The following is a 15,150-nucleotide window of genomic DNA, read 5'->3' as shown; positions in this document are numbered from 1 at the left end:
TGGTTCTATTTTCATAGCTTCTGAGCATACAAATGTGTAACATACCATATGTCTGAACATATGTATGTATACGTGGCCTCCCTTGTGAAAATATTTAACATACAGATTTTCTGCATTTCTTTGAGAGTTTATGCAAATATTCTTTTAAAAATCTGTGTCTATGATTTCTTAATATAAGAGAAATTTTTTTCTGGTCTGAAAAACATAGATATTTCTACTTTGGAAACTACGTCAAGGATTGTTTTCAGTTTGGTGTATTTCTATTGTTTATATTAAGCCTTAGAAAATAACCAACACATTTTTAAGCCTTTGATTTTTCCTGCTTTTTTTTTTTTGGTTATAGCTGTTGTTTTTTGCCAAACACATTGAAAGAATACCATACCTCTTCTTAAGAACACTTGAAGAAGAGCTGTAATACTTCCTATAGTCCCAGCAAAACTACTTACAAGCCTGGTATTTTCCTAACAATAGCTCTCTAGATTTTCACAAACCCATATATGTTTTCACATATTTGTTTTTATTCAGGCAAAAGATTTAACAGGGACTTATGATCATAGGTAGAAGGAGAAATCAGGAAGTCTGTAACCCTTTAAGTAACATCCTTCTGGGTAAATTCTCAAAATGCAAGACTCATGATCTTAGATACACTCATGAAAATTCAAATATTATCCTTCCTGCTGCTGGGTCTTTCTCTACGCAAGCCAACATGGTAGCTGGCGTCTTTCCCACCTTCTACCTCTTAGTCTGTGTCTCCAGCAAACTGCTCTACATCCAGGTTCAGGGTTCTTCATACATGAAGCTTCCCATGGTCCCCACAGGCTTACTTATGCAGTTCCTCCTCCAAAAACCCAGAGCAAAGTACATGTCATGTAGTCCTGTAGCTATTCACATGTCTGCCTCTCTTGTTGATATTATTTCTTTGAGGAGTAGGACCTGTCATTGTCATTATGGCCCCGAGGCCAAGCTCACTGCCTGACACATATTGTTCTATAAATGTTTATTGAATGAATGAAGGAGTGAATTTATTTTGTGTCAGATAATGAAAATGAACTCAGAGTAGCATAATTAAAACAAAAATTATTAACATGCAGTTATGACCAAGGCCCAAGTTATCTTTTATTATAATTGCCTTCTCTTTGGGGAAATGTACTAGGAAATGTTGACAGACACAGCTTGAATGACATGAAAACATTTGAATACGGCTATCTCTGGAAGCTCAACTCCCATAGGACAAGTTGCACTCATAATGATTAAATAATTAATGAGTCCCCTCCCTATTCCAAAGAGGATTTGAGGTGAGGCTTCACCTGAAAAACTTGGCAATGGCACCAAGCCAGAAACACTAATGGAGTCAGCACCATTCATGGTGGGAGAGAAGTGGACAGAAACAGAGATGGACATAAAACCCAAACCTTCAGAAGCCTATTCCAACATTCTTCCAATTAGTCCCTGTTGCTTTGCTTTATTGGTGTTTAATGAAGCATTTGTTTTTTTATGGGAAGAGCATTAAGGACTAGTGGCTAGTGTCCTTCACATCCTGCATCTACAGGTTGGCCTACTTAGTTGTGTAATTAGGTATTAATAATTAGCCATTTCCCCCCTCATTTGGCTTTGCATGAGGAGCAAAATCATCTGTGGCGAATTAACAATACTGAGTTGTCAGGCCCTAGCTGGGGAATTAGAAAGGACTGTTGCTGAGTAGCTCAAATATGGCCCTAGGTGCAATATATCTGGAACTTTTGGTAACTAGAGAGTTTTAAAGAGCTCCTGATCACCTTGTAAATTAAGATGTGCCCTCTAGGTTGAGAGTCACAGATGTAGAACAAGTTTTACAGGAAATAATTATGTAAATTAATATTGTTGGCTGACCTTTAGATTGCATTTACAAATTGAAAAATGCAGCACAATATTGATTATACAATCTTGTTTTTAAGTAGGAGAGAGAGTGCAATATGGTGGAAAGAGCATTAGATTTGAAGTCAGACAGCTCTGGATCAAATCTCAGGCCTACCACTTGACTTGACCCCAGGCAAATGGTCCCAAGTCACAGTCTCACTCCTCCCTTCCCTCCTAGACTTAATGAAGGGTCTGCAGTAGCCCCTAGCTACTTGGTAGTGATCTATTTAAGCCCTTGACAAATCCCCAGAGTCATAAAAATAGAAATGTTTGTACCAGTTCCTAGCCTGCCTCCCCATCCATGTTTCCATTGAGAATCATGTTTCTCAGGTATATCATCACCCTGTACCTACTCTCCCACATTCATTACAATTTCTGTTTTATTTTATAGCCCATCATTGACCTGTGTATCCTCAGAGTCATTTCTCACTCTCCCCCTGTTCTGTATCACAGGGCAGTCATTCCATATAGGATACATTTCTCAGGCTTCTAGTGGGGTCAGGTAGTTTTCAGTGGGTTGGCTCCTGCGAGCCCTAGACAGGGATTGGCAGGTACAAGATGGAAGTGAGAAGCCAGGGTGTTCCCCCCGCAACTCTCTGTGTCTCAGCCGGTATCTCCAATAGTGACTGTGTCTTCTCCCTGCCTCCAAACACACCCCTCATCCTGTGGTTCCAACTTCTGCCAGTCAACCCTCCCCACTGTGTTCTGACCCCAACAGGCACCTCTGGCTTTTGAGGTCTGTTATACCTCCTCTTGTTGTGCCTGAAGCCCTAAAAGCAGTAGTGGCCTCCTGTCGATGTTAATTTGTGTTTTATCACTAGCTCTTGCTTAACTTTTCTGCTCCCCCATTAGTTTTTTTTTGTTTGTTTGTTTTTTGAGACGGAGTCTCACTCTTTTGCCCAGGCTACAGTGTCGTGGTGTCAGCCTAGCTCACAGCAACCTCAAACTCCTGGGCTCAAGCGATCCTCCTGCCTCAGCCTCCCGAGTAGCTGGGACTACAGGCATGTGCCACCATGCCCAGCTAATTTTTTTATATATATATTTTTAGTTGTCCAGCTAATTTCTTTCATAGAGACAGGGGTCTTGCTCTTGCTCAGGCTGGTTTTGAACTCCTGACCTTGAGCGATCCAGCTGCCTCGGCCTCCCAGAGTGCTAGGATTACAGGTGTGAGCCACCGCGCCTGGCCTCTCCCATTACTTTTATAACCAATTCCATGTATTAAACTCCCTCTCTTCAACATACTGCAAATAGTTTGTGTTTTCCCTACCCAACCCTGAAAACTCTCCTGAAGTGGTAAAATATCTTTATTGCCTTTATTAGTCTGAGTACCTTAAATGATCCCAGGCTTGTGAAGCATGCTGAAAATACTGCTTCCCTAGACCCATAATGCAGAGGTCATGATTCACTTGATTCTTGTGGCCCAAGAATCTGAATTTGCATGACATTCCCCAGGTGTTCTGATGCCCAGCCCTGGAGTAGAGAACAGCAGAGCCAGGCTGAGATGGAGGTGCTTAAGGTGGAGGTGAATGGTCATTAGGTCCATTCACCAACCAAGGGCTTCACTTTTACAAACCAGCCTCATAGCAAGAGAGCCACATCAGCAAAATTAAAAATGACTACATCCCATGGGCCTCATGGGGCAGTCAATTACAAGTGTCAAAAGAGCATATGCTAAATTGGGGAGAACCAAGGGATTATTTGCAAGATTCAATGAGATCATGTATATGATAGCCTTTTACACATCGTAGTTGCTCAATAAATGATAGTGTTTTTCCTTCCCTGAAACTGAGTGAAAACATAGAAATGTAGAAAGCTATAAAGTAGTATGAATTCCTTAAGGTAACAGAATTCAGATACTAAGTACCAGAAAGGATAGATAAGCAATCAAATAGTCAAAAGCAAAATCTGTTGCCTGCCATGTGTCATTGTTAGCTGGTGTCTCAACAATCCAACCATAAGACACCATAAGTTGGCTCTGTTAAATGTCAAAAGTCATTTGAAAAAGTAAGTTCTAACTGGGAGTCTTGTGTCAGATCACATATCAAAACATTTCCTAAGGAGACCTGGAGCTTATGAGTGTGTCCTTACTCAGCAATTTCTGCATTCTGGGCTGTTGCCAGAGACTGTAAACTTTTGCGTGTTCCACTGTCCAATTCTAATAAAAAGTTGGTTAGTATTCATGGAAGACTGCCTGAAAGCTACCCGGTCTGTTCACTGCTCATTGAGATAACCTAAATTTTATTCATGGTTTAAGTCAGGCCTATTGGATCTCCATGTATTTGCTTCTTATCAGTTTCCCTTTACTGGGGAGGATAGATGAAAAAGAGGCACATCTGTCATTATGAAATTTTTGAACTTTGTTAGAAGAGGAAACTCTCACAGGTTTCTAGACAGAGGAAATCAGTAAGGTACCAAAACAGGAGCATCAGACTAACAACGAACTACTCATTTAAAAGCTGGGAAGTAAGAAGACAGCAATGTGCTATTTATAGAGAGGTAACAGAAAAGGCCCATGAGCTAAGAATACTGCACCGACCAAGAGATCTGTTCAAATACAAGGACAAAAGAAAGATATATCTGGACAGCGAGTGACTCAGAGTGGACCATCCATGTGCCACTTCTGAGAAAACTACTTCAGAAATGTTCCAACCAAATGAGAACTGAGTCAGAACAAAGGTGTCAGAATAGGGAAGATGAAGAGCCAAAGAAACAGCAGTGAGCAATGAACCGTGCAAAACTTACAGGCCAGTCTAAATAAATGATGGTAATGTGACTATCAACTATAAATTGTTAATTAAGATTTCTAGAAGCAGAAGAGATGTACTGACTATGAGGACATATTTAGCAGTTTGGAGTAGAGCAGGAGATGAGAGAGTAAAAATATCCCAAGTACAGGGGGGCGGGTATATACATACATAATGAGTGAGATGTGCACCATCGGGGGGATGGTCATGATGGAGACTCAGACTTTTGGGGGGAGGGGGGAAATGAGCATTTATTGAAACCTTAAAATCTGTACCCCCATAATATGCCAAAATAAAAAAAAAAATGGCTTGTTATAAGGAAAAAAAAAAATATCCCAAGTATCTCCACCTGTGGCTGAGGTAGAAAAAAGAGAAGTCATGAGTTGTGTTCTCTGGAAAATGGTGCTGGAACAGAGTTTAGGTTGCAAGATGTTTATTAGGAATTAACACCAGTGTATTGTGTTCCCCAAAAAGATATGTTGAAGTCCTAACCCCCAATATCTGTGCGTGTAACCTCATTTGGAAGTAGGCTCTTTCCAGATATAATCAACTTAAGATGAGTTCATGAGGATGAGCTCTAATCCATTATGACATGGTGTTCTTATGTGAAGAGAGACACCTGGGAAGGATGCTGCATGGTGACACAGGCCGAGACTAGAGTGATGCAGCTACAGGCCAGAGAACACCAAAGACAACAGCCCCCAGCAGAAGCTAGGAAGGGGCATGGAGGAATTCTATCCAGAGTCTCAGAGGGAGCGTGGCCCTGCCGATACCTTTGTTTTGGACTTCTAGCCTTCAGATCTGTGAGAAACTACATTTCTGTCATTTAAAGCCACCCTGCGCATTGTACTTTGTGTTAGGGCAGCTCTAGGAAACTAATACTACCTGTGGAAGGAGGAAGTACGAAGTCAAGCTGCCATGCGGGACACACAGCCTGGGCCACCTCGGTGGGGAGCTGTGGGAAGAGTGCCACCCTGTCATTCAGTCACAGGATGTGCTAACCCGGGGAGGCCATGACCATGGCTGAGGTGACTCCCTGCAGAGGCAGCCCCAGAAGGAGCTGGCAGCCAGAGGTATCTGCTGATCACACCCCCAGTGGTGGGCAGTCTTCCCTCCTTGTAGTGGGCTGCTTTTGTTGGTTGGTAACGTGGTAGGTCCTTTTTGCTATGCCTAGTTTACTTTTGGTTTTTATTAGGAATGTCTACTGAATTATATCAAATGTGCTTCCGCCTCAGTTGATACAATCATACAATTCTTGTCCTGTATTCTGTTGTATAAATATATGATGTTGAGAGATTTCATAATGCAAAATCATCTTTATACTTCTAGAATAAATCTTAACTTTGATTTGATTTGCTAACCTTTTGAAGAGGGTATTTTAATACTACTGAAGGATTATGTTATAAATGCCTGGCGCTACTGCTATTACTCGACTGCTATGACTCAACGTTGTTTTAGAAGTTCAGGGAATGCAATAAGAAAAGAAACTGAAGTAAGCTGTATAAATATTGCAGGTAAGAGACTGAGACTCTACCTAAAATCTTTTAGAATTCTATAAAAGGACTTGGTAAAATGACTGCACAGAAGATAATAAGTTAAACCCACTACATGTAGTAGCCACCTCCTGGGAGGCTCGTGTCCATGTCTGCCACAGTAGACCAAGGGAAAAATATCTGGGTCGTGGGGACAGCATACAGTCATTTTGTATTTTAATAGGAAAATAGAGACTTTAAAATGAATTTAAAATAAAAAGATAACTATGAGCAAACTATATGTATAATAAAAAATTTTAATTACTAAAAGAAAAAAGTAGAATTATCAACTTGATTAATCCATCAAAGGAGGAATGAGTATAAATACAGTAACGACAAACATAAGCCATAGTAAATAAATACAGTGAAAGCAAACCAGATATAATCTTATCACAATAGATGTGAATTTTTTGAAGTCCCCTTTCCAACGACAAAGGCTTTGAGATTAGCAAAAAGAAAATTAAAATGTGATTTTAAGCTATTTATAAGAAACGCTGGCGAAACAAAATGATGACAACCCAAGGAAGTTGAAGATAAAGAACAAGGATAAATGACAAGGATATGACAAGAAGATACAAACAAAAGGAAAGCAGAGTGGGTATGCTAGCATCAACTAAGATGGAACGCAAGACAAAAATTATTAAATAAGAAAAAGAAGATATTTTTAAGGATAAAAAGTATAATTCACGAGGACACTATTATAGGCATTTACTGACCAACATAGTTATGAAATATGTAAGGCAAAAAACACACAAAAACTAGAAATACAGGAGAATATGATAAAATTATAATCATATTAGGGAATGATAGAGGCCATTTGTACCCTATAAATAGAGAATGTACATTTTTCTCTTATATCTATGAAACAGTTACCAAAAAAATCTATGTGTATAGCCAAAGGAAAAAACTTAATGAATTTGGGGCAGGAGGGGCAGGTATTTTACTCATCCCATTTTTTGATCCCACTGTGATAAAACAAGAAATTGCAATGAAAATAGTAAGTAAAATGTAAATGCTTGAAATTAAGAAACCTTCTTATAGATGATTCCTGGATCAAATTAAAAATCAAATACAAAGCAATGAATTATCCGGAAATTAATTAAACAAAACATTTCACATACAAACTTATGGGGAAATTGTTAATATGTTCAGGAATATTTTATAGCCTTAATGCTTTTTGTACTATTTTTTTTTAAAGAATGAAAAATAAACCAAGTATTGCATCTAAGAAAATGTTTAAAAAGCCAAAGAAAAGAAGGTATTATTAATGGTAAAGGCTAGTTAGTGTAAATGGCCACAAAGGAATTAAAAAGGGAAAATATGAAAAAATACATATGTTAAGAATAGATATACACGCAAATACATACATCAGAAATAAGGAAAAAGACATTACCCAGGTTCCAAAAGGATTTTAAAATTTTAATTAGGGACTATTATGTTCAACTTTATGGCAATAAATTAAAAAATCTGATGGAAATTGATGATTTTCTAAAAAAATTATAAATTACCAAAATTTGATCCAAAGAGAGGTTATAAATCCTAAGAGATGAATACAGAAAAAAACCGAATGTGTATAGAGAAAACCTTCGAATTTTATGAAATGTATCAATTCCTTGATACCAAAACCTGATAAAAATGGGACCACAACAATCATGCAATATCACTCATGAAAATATTCTCTTCAAAAGGTTAGCAAATCAAATCAAAGTTGAGATTTATTCTAGAAGTATAAGGATGATTCTGCATTATGAAATCTCTCAACATTATATATTTATACAACAGAATAAAGGACAAGAATTGTATGATTGTATCAACTGAGGCGGAAGCACATTTGATATAATTCAGTAGACGTTCCTAATAAAAACCAAAAGTAAACTAGGCATAGCAAAAAGAACCTACCACATTACCAACCAACAGAAGCATCGTGGTATATGGTGACTACTGAAGGTTTATGTTATAAATGCCTGACACTACTGCTATTACTCAACTGCTATGACTCAACATTGTTGTAGAAGTTCAGGGAATGCAATAAGAAAAGAAACTGAAGCAAGCTGTATAAATATTGCAGGTAATGTGACTGAGACTCTACCTAAAATCTTTTAGAATTCTATAAAAGGATTTGGTAAAATGACTGCACAAAAGAAAATAAGATAAACCCAATTGTTTTCCTTTATATGAATTAATAACTGGTTAGAAATGCAAATTTAAAAATTCCTATTGCAAGGAGTGATAAATGAAAATATCTAGGAGTGAATATAATAAGACATAAGACAAATACAAAAAAATATAAGATTGTAGTAAAAGACATAAACTAACAGAAGAAACAGAGAGCTATACTATCTTTTTGAATGAGAAAACTTGTAATTCTAAAGATAACAATTCTTCTTAAATTAGTAAATATAATCCCATTCAGAATCCCAAATTGGTGGGTGAAGGTGTTGTCAGATCAATCAACATGATTTTAAAGTCCATATAAAAATATAAATGCAAGAAAATTGCCAAACTTGAAAGAAAGATTGTCACAATGGGGAACTTGCACCAGCAGATCTCAAAGCATACTGTCATGTTACTGCATTTAAAACAATATATGAGCTCAGAAATATATAAGGAAGTCTTTGGAACAGCATAGAATCCATGGATAGATCAAGGTATATAAGAAAACTTAATGTATGCTAAAGGTGGCATGTCTTTCCACTAAGGAAAAGCTCAATTATAAATTAAATGATTTAGGGACAATTAGCTGTCCATATGGGGAAAGATTCCATTTGGATTAGATTCCATTTGGAGTAAAGATCTAATGTTAAAAATGGAACCTAAGCTATTAGAAGAAAATATGGGAGAATACATGTCTTAAATATGGGAAAATATGGGAGAAGAAAATATGGGAGAAGCTGTCTTTCATGGTCCATAATCCATAAACAAAGAATTGCAAGACAGTAAATTCATAATCCATGAAGAATAATTGGCAAATTCACTGTGTAAAAATTTTTAAATGTTTATGTGACGAGACCACCATAGACAAAGCCAAAAGAAGAACAATAGCTTGCAACCCATATGACAGAGGTAATGTTTAATGTACTAAGAGGTCTTACAAATTGATTATAAAAGGAAAAAGATAAATAACCCAGTATAAAAATAGGTAAACCCAGTATAAAAATAGGTAAACTAGAAATGCAAATCACTAATACACCTGTGAAAAGGATCAGCCCATTAGTAATGAGAGAAGGTAAATTAAAACAACTGAGATGCCATTATCTGCCCATCAGGTTAGCCAGCAGTTTTAAAGATGGAGAACTTCCAGTGCTGATAAACGTGTCAATAAGCAGGCACTCTGCACTGTGGACTGATTGTTTCAACCTTTTTATGGAAAGAAAATGTAGCAATAGTCATTCAGCTAGTTCAATGTGCTTATCAAGTTTGGCCCTACAATTCCACTTGTAGGATTCTTTCCCACAGAAATAAAAGTACTAGAACATTGAAGATGTTTGAATAAGGCTGTTTATTCCTGTTCCGGTTATGGCGGTCAAACTTGGAAATAATCTGAATGTTCATCCACAAGGGAGTGGTTGGTTAAAAAATGGTATGTCTGTCTTGTGGAATATTATGCAATTATTTTTAAATGATCTAGATATATAAATTTGAAAAAAATATCTAAAATATACTGATAAGAATGAGTAGCAGAAATGTGTATGGGGTGTGTGTGTGTAAAATAATGTGTGCAGGGTGTGTGTGTGTGTGTGTAAAATAACCATAGGGAAGATTTTTTTTTTTTACTTTAGCTTTTTTAAGACAGCATACTGAGCCTCCCTAATATTTTTCATCAATATTTATTTAGATAGGACAATAAAACCAATTTTCATAAGAACAAATGCTAATAAATACAAAATAATGAATGGTATTAAAAAATGGAAATTTGGTGGGTCAGAGTGGTAAATAATTATTTTGTCCGTATACTGTGTCAGTTACTATTCTAAGATCGGAAGAACAGGCTCCACATGGACTCGCCATCAAATTGGTACTGACTGATTAACACTATGGTGCTCACATGGTGGTAGTGTTCACGAGGGATTAGAGGGTTGGCGGGGTAGACTCACAACACAGGGAAGATTTTGAAAGGCTATTCAACAAACTGTTTATCTCAGGGGGTAGAAAAGAGTGGGACCTAGCTCATTTTTGCTTTATACCTCTCTGCATTTTTTAATGGATTACAATATGCAAGTATCTCTTCTATATAAAACATAATGACAGCAAAAGAGCTTCGTTGAATTGTTCTTTGAAGTTGTGCCATCTAATCAACCCTTAGGAAAATCCCAGTTGATTTATCACAGGGATGACACTGAAAAACTGTCTGCACGTCACATGGAGTCTCCTCTATGAAGACCTATGGGAGAAATTCCCACTCCAGCCTCAATCCCCAGATACCTGTGGTTCTTTTGAGTAACCGATTTGCTTTTATCTTTTGCACACTGGGCATCTGGTAACTGATCGTGTCTTCTTTTGCTGTGGCAACAGGAATCTCAGAGTCAAGTTGGAGACTGTACAGTTTATTGAATGGCCATAGTAGGCCCCATGGCTTCTGTTCTATGCTTAGCCTTTACTGCTGGAATCATCTTGTGCCCAACCTTTATTTTCCCCTCACACACATTCCTTCCTTTATTTTTATTTTTAACTGATTACATCGCATGTATCTCTGTAGCCATCTCTAATCCATTTGGGGAGATTAGGTAGGGATATGAATAAATAATGACCAGAGATTTCTATTTTAACAGGAACCTGGGAAAGAAAACAATCTCAACAATGAATAGGCTACCCATCACTACCAACTACAGATGACTTGTCATTTCATTTACAAAGGTAAGGAAATAGTCTATATTTTTATTTATTTCCCACTGATTCTGTATAGAGCCCTTATCTTTTTTATTGTATATTTATTTTCAGATATTCTAAAACATGTATCTAGTTTCTAACCTTTAACCTTGACATTATCAAATGTAAAACAAACATCAAAACAAACAGCAACAGGAAATTTTGTGAACGTCAGCATGCCTGAAAGGCAGACCAACCCAGAAGGTATGGTCCCTGCTGTTAATTAATGTGTATGGTTAAATTTTTTAATAATGTTAGTATTTTCCTTATTTTTTAAGTAGTGGTGCTCACTACAGACTACTTGGAGAATATAGCAAAATATAAAAATGGAAATTTAAAGCATTCATAATCCCATCATCCATAGATAATCACCAGTACTTCTGAGAATGTCTTTTCTCCTTTTATGCATAGAAATATATATGATTGTAGTGCTTTTGGAAACAATGTTTTTAACTCATACTTACCTTGGCTTCCATAATTACTAATGATGTACCTTACATGGTACGGAAGCATAACAAGTCTGAGGACAAGTAGTAAGCACCACTGTAACCATTCTAACAGTCCTTTGCAGCTTACTAGTACATCCACAACCGTCTCATTGGCCTCTGCTACTGGGAAGTCCCTGGCTAATAGGTCTGTGTGACCTTTGGCCTTCCTTTATCATTATTATCTGTTTCGTGCTGCTTAAAGGGAATTGATTTTTAAAAAGAAAAGTTTACCCATTTCTCTCCTCCTCTTCCCTACTGTCAAGTCAGGAGTGATTCACAATGTAAGAAAAAACATCTTTAGACCATCTCATCATCCATCCTTCATTCGTGCCAATTAGTCAACCTCTCATTAAGATTGTTTTGTCAAACACGCTTCAGGGTTGCTCTTGCAGTGTTTCAGTTTTAAAGGCTGCAAATTCTTAGCAGTGAAATTACTAGAACGGCATTCTTTAGGGAGGTCTTCACTCTGCTGGCTCTGTTAAATAGTTGAAGGTTTGTTCTTTAACCTGAGCCTGACATTACAGAGCCTTTCAAGCATTTTAATTCCTCTGGCATTTTATTCAGAACTCACCCAGATATTATTATAAAGAGACCAGAAAAATAAATTATTCCTTAAATGAATTAAGCAGTTACAGTGTGGGAAACAGTACTTTGTAAAACATCTGCCCTTCAAGACTCTATTCTATATGGACAGATTGAATGGATACAAATAGAATTGAAAAATTATGTAAGAAGGTGTTTTGATTGGTGGGCAGTGATAAATCTGGTGAAGTTAGCTCACCATGGTCCATGCTTTCATATTCTCGGATGGTTTTCAATCACATTGACGCAGGAAAGTGACTCCCAATGCTGGGAGTCACTTGAAGTCCAAGTGGGTCCTTGGCTTCACTCAAGAACGAATTCAGGAGTGAGCCAACAAAATAAAGTGAAAGCGAGATTTATTCAGAAACTATAGAAAGTTTGTACTCCACAGACAGAGCAGAGGCAGGTTCTCCCTACAGAAGAGAACTGGCCCCTTGCAGATGGAGGACCAGCCCCCGGGTTACTGTTGCCTTTCTATTTCAGCAAGAGGCTAAACAAGGGAGTAATATTCATCGATGGGGTGGTGTGTCTCCACCATCTTGGTTCTAACTGTTTGGAACTTGCCATGCCTTCATCCTGTTTTGATCAGGGCAATTTGAACTTTTTTTAGAGGCTTCCTGACTCAGTTAGACAATGCTCAAGACATTGCCTGCAGCAGTGCTGTACCCAAAGCAGTACCTGCCAGTTCCTTGTCTCAACAACAAGCTCTTGGCAGTATGTGTAAACTCAGTGATTTAGTTCCAATGGAGAAAAATGGCTGGTGAAGTCTTAGTTTTACCATATGCTGTGTTTTTTATAAGCCCAGGATTTAAAGCATGCTTAAAAGGCTCACAAGAAAGTCAGAAGTTTTACCTGTCCCTGGTGTATTTAAATGTTCTCCATGCAATGTAGGATAAGACCCTCAAATATTGTGGTTTCCTAATTACGCAGTTATCCTGATTACCACAGACATAACTGGCTTTAAAAATTCAGATGGATTAGAGGTTAAATGTGAAAATCTTACCATTAAAAAGAGAGAAACACATATTCAAACATCTCATATCTCCCAATGAGAAAAAATATTTTATCTAAAAGCATGGGAAGAAATCACAAAGATAGTCAATAGTTTTGAGTATGGAAAAATGTAAATCTTCTCTATATCATAAAAGAAACAAAAAGGCACACAGCAACATGGAAAAATATTAAAAATGTGCTTAGCAATAGATTAATAACCTTAAAACATAAAAGTCAATAAGGAAATCATTAATATTAATAATCATAATAGGTAAAAATTAGTAACTAAAACACTAAGACCCCAGTAGACAAATGGACAAAACACTGGAAAACTCAAAAGAAGAAATTCAAAGAACTACAAATGATGTGAAAACCATGTTAACTTTCATTAGTAATTTTCGAAGATGCAAATGAAAAGCAGGAGATGCTTTCTTTTGCCTGTCAGATTAGCAAAGATGTTTAAGATGATAATAATCATTGCTAAGTGTATAATAAAACAAGCTCCCACTCACTGCTGATAGTTGTGTGGTATATTCTTCTGGAAAGAAATTTACCAATATGGAATAATAGCTTTAAATTTTTTTAAAAGCCCTGTTATGCCCTAGTAATTCCAGGAATCTAGTCTAAGAAAGCATTGAAATTAGATGAAGTACAAAATAATGATTGCTGTACTATTTGCAGGAGCAAAACCCTTGAACTGCCTCAGCCATTCTTGAATATTAGCATTAACTAAAATATTAGCACACAGAGGTATATCTTGCAACCAAAAAAAATTATTAGTCTTGCAATGAGATTTTTGTAATCAAATGGGAAAATGTTTATTGCATAAATGTTCAGTAAAAAATACTGGTAAGATAGTATCATAATATTTTTCATATGAAAATATATAAAACAAAAGGCAGGAACAAATTATGCCAAATTTGAATATTTGGACATTTACGTCAATACATGAATATTGGAGTTGCCCACAGGCAGTAGATTTGAGAGTAATTGTTTTGTTATGATTAATATTTTTTGTTACTTTCCAGATATCTTTATAGTAAGCATTTATAACCAGAAGGGAAAATTTTGAAAAGGCTTTGCAGAAAGAAACTTATACACATGAAATAGGCTTGGACTTCCACAGCATCTTTCTCAGAGGATATGAAGTAAAGACTACTGCCAAAATAATTTACAAGTAAAGATTTACTTTGGAAAGATTGGGAACACAGATTTTTTTTTTTTAGTATTCTGAGAACTTCTTTCTTCTTTTCTTAGAAACAACAGTAATAACAACAAAAACATAGTTAACCAAAATAGATCCTTCCGTTAACAATATTATTAACGTATTGTATTTCAGAGTGGAGTCTAAATTCAAATGGGAATGTTTTTCTTTTGTAGATGTCGTCTGCTGCTGAAAATGGAGATGCAGCACCTGGGAAACAAAACGAAGAAAAAACCTATAAAAAGGTACAGGAGTGTATTCTTTTCTTTCTTCAACTCAGAAAGAGGAACACTATTTTATTATTCGGCTTGTCAATATTGTCATCAGCCTTTTCTTTTTCCAAAGCAGTTATAAGTTACTGTCTTGGTTTTTCCTGTTGCTGCTGTAACTGATTACTACAAACTTAGTGCTGTAAACAACCCACATGACAAATGCACCATGGTGTAGTTCTGTAGGTCAGAAGTCTGGCATGGGTCCCGCTAGGCCAAGATCCAAGTATCTACGGAGATGCATTCTTTTTTGGAGGTTCTAGGGGAGAGTCCATTTCCTTGTCTTATTCAGTTTCCGGAGACTACTTGCAAACCCAGTATCATGGCTTCCTTCTACCCTAAAAACCAGCGTGGCTGGTTGAGTCTTTCTCAGACTGTATCACCCTGACACTTTAAAGGGACTGTGTGATTACATTGAGCCCTCCTGGGTAATTCAGGACAATTTCTTTTATTAATATATTAGCAATCTTAATTTCCTCTACAACCTATCCTTGTCGCTGGATAACATAATATATTCACAGGTCCCAAGGATTAGGGCATGGGCATCTTTGGGGCCATTTGTCCACCTATCACAGT

The 15,150-nt window shown here is 36.9% G+C and overlaps 1 protein-coding gene across 4 annotated transcripts in view; it reads left to right on the top strand.

The window, feature by feature from the left end:
- PIP5K1B (phosphatidylinositol-4-phosphate 5-kinase type 1 beta) overlaps nucleotides 1–15,150 on the top strand; it is a 282,554-nt gene that overhangs the window by 99,056 nt on the left and 168,348 nt on the right. For all 4 annotated transcript variants that reach the window (XM_012736976.3, XM_012736942.3, XM_012736958.2 and 1 more), the window contains 2 exons: nucleotides 10,942–11,026; nucleotides 14,482–14,550. In XM_012736976.3, coding sequence (XP_012592430.1) covers nucleotides 14,482–14,550 — 69 coding nt within the window. In that variant the 5' untranslated portion in view covers nucleotides 10,942–11,026. The remainder of the gene's footprint in view (nucleotides 1–10,941; nucleotides 11,027–14,481; nucleotides 14,551–15,150) is intronic.

This window comes from Microcebus murinus, chromosome 12 (assembly GCF_040939455.1).
Source record: "Microcebus murinus isolate Inina chromosome 12, M.murinus_Inina_mat1.0, whole genome shotgun sequence".
In the NCBI taxonomy this organism is placed as follows: Eukaryota; Metazoa; Chordata; class Mammalia; order Primates; family Cheirogaleidae; genus Microcebus; species Microcebus murinus.
The sequence above is the reverse complement of the archived record's forward strand: the minus strand, read 5'-3'. Positions and strand labels throughout refer to the sequence as shown.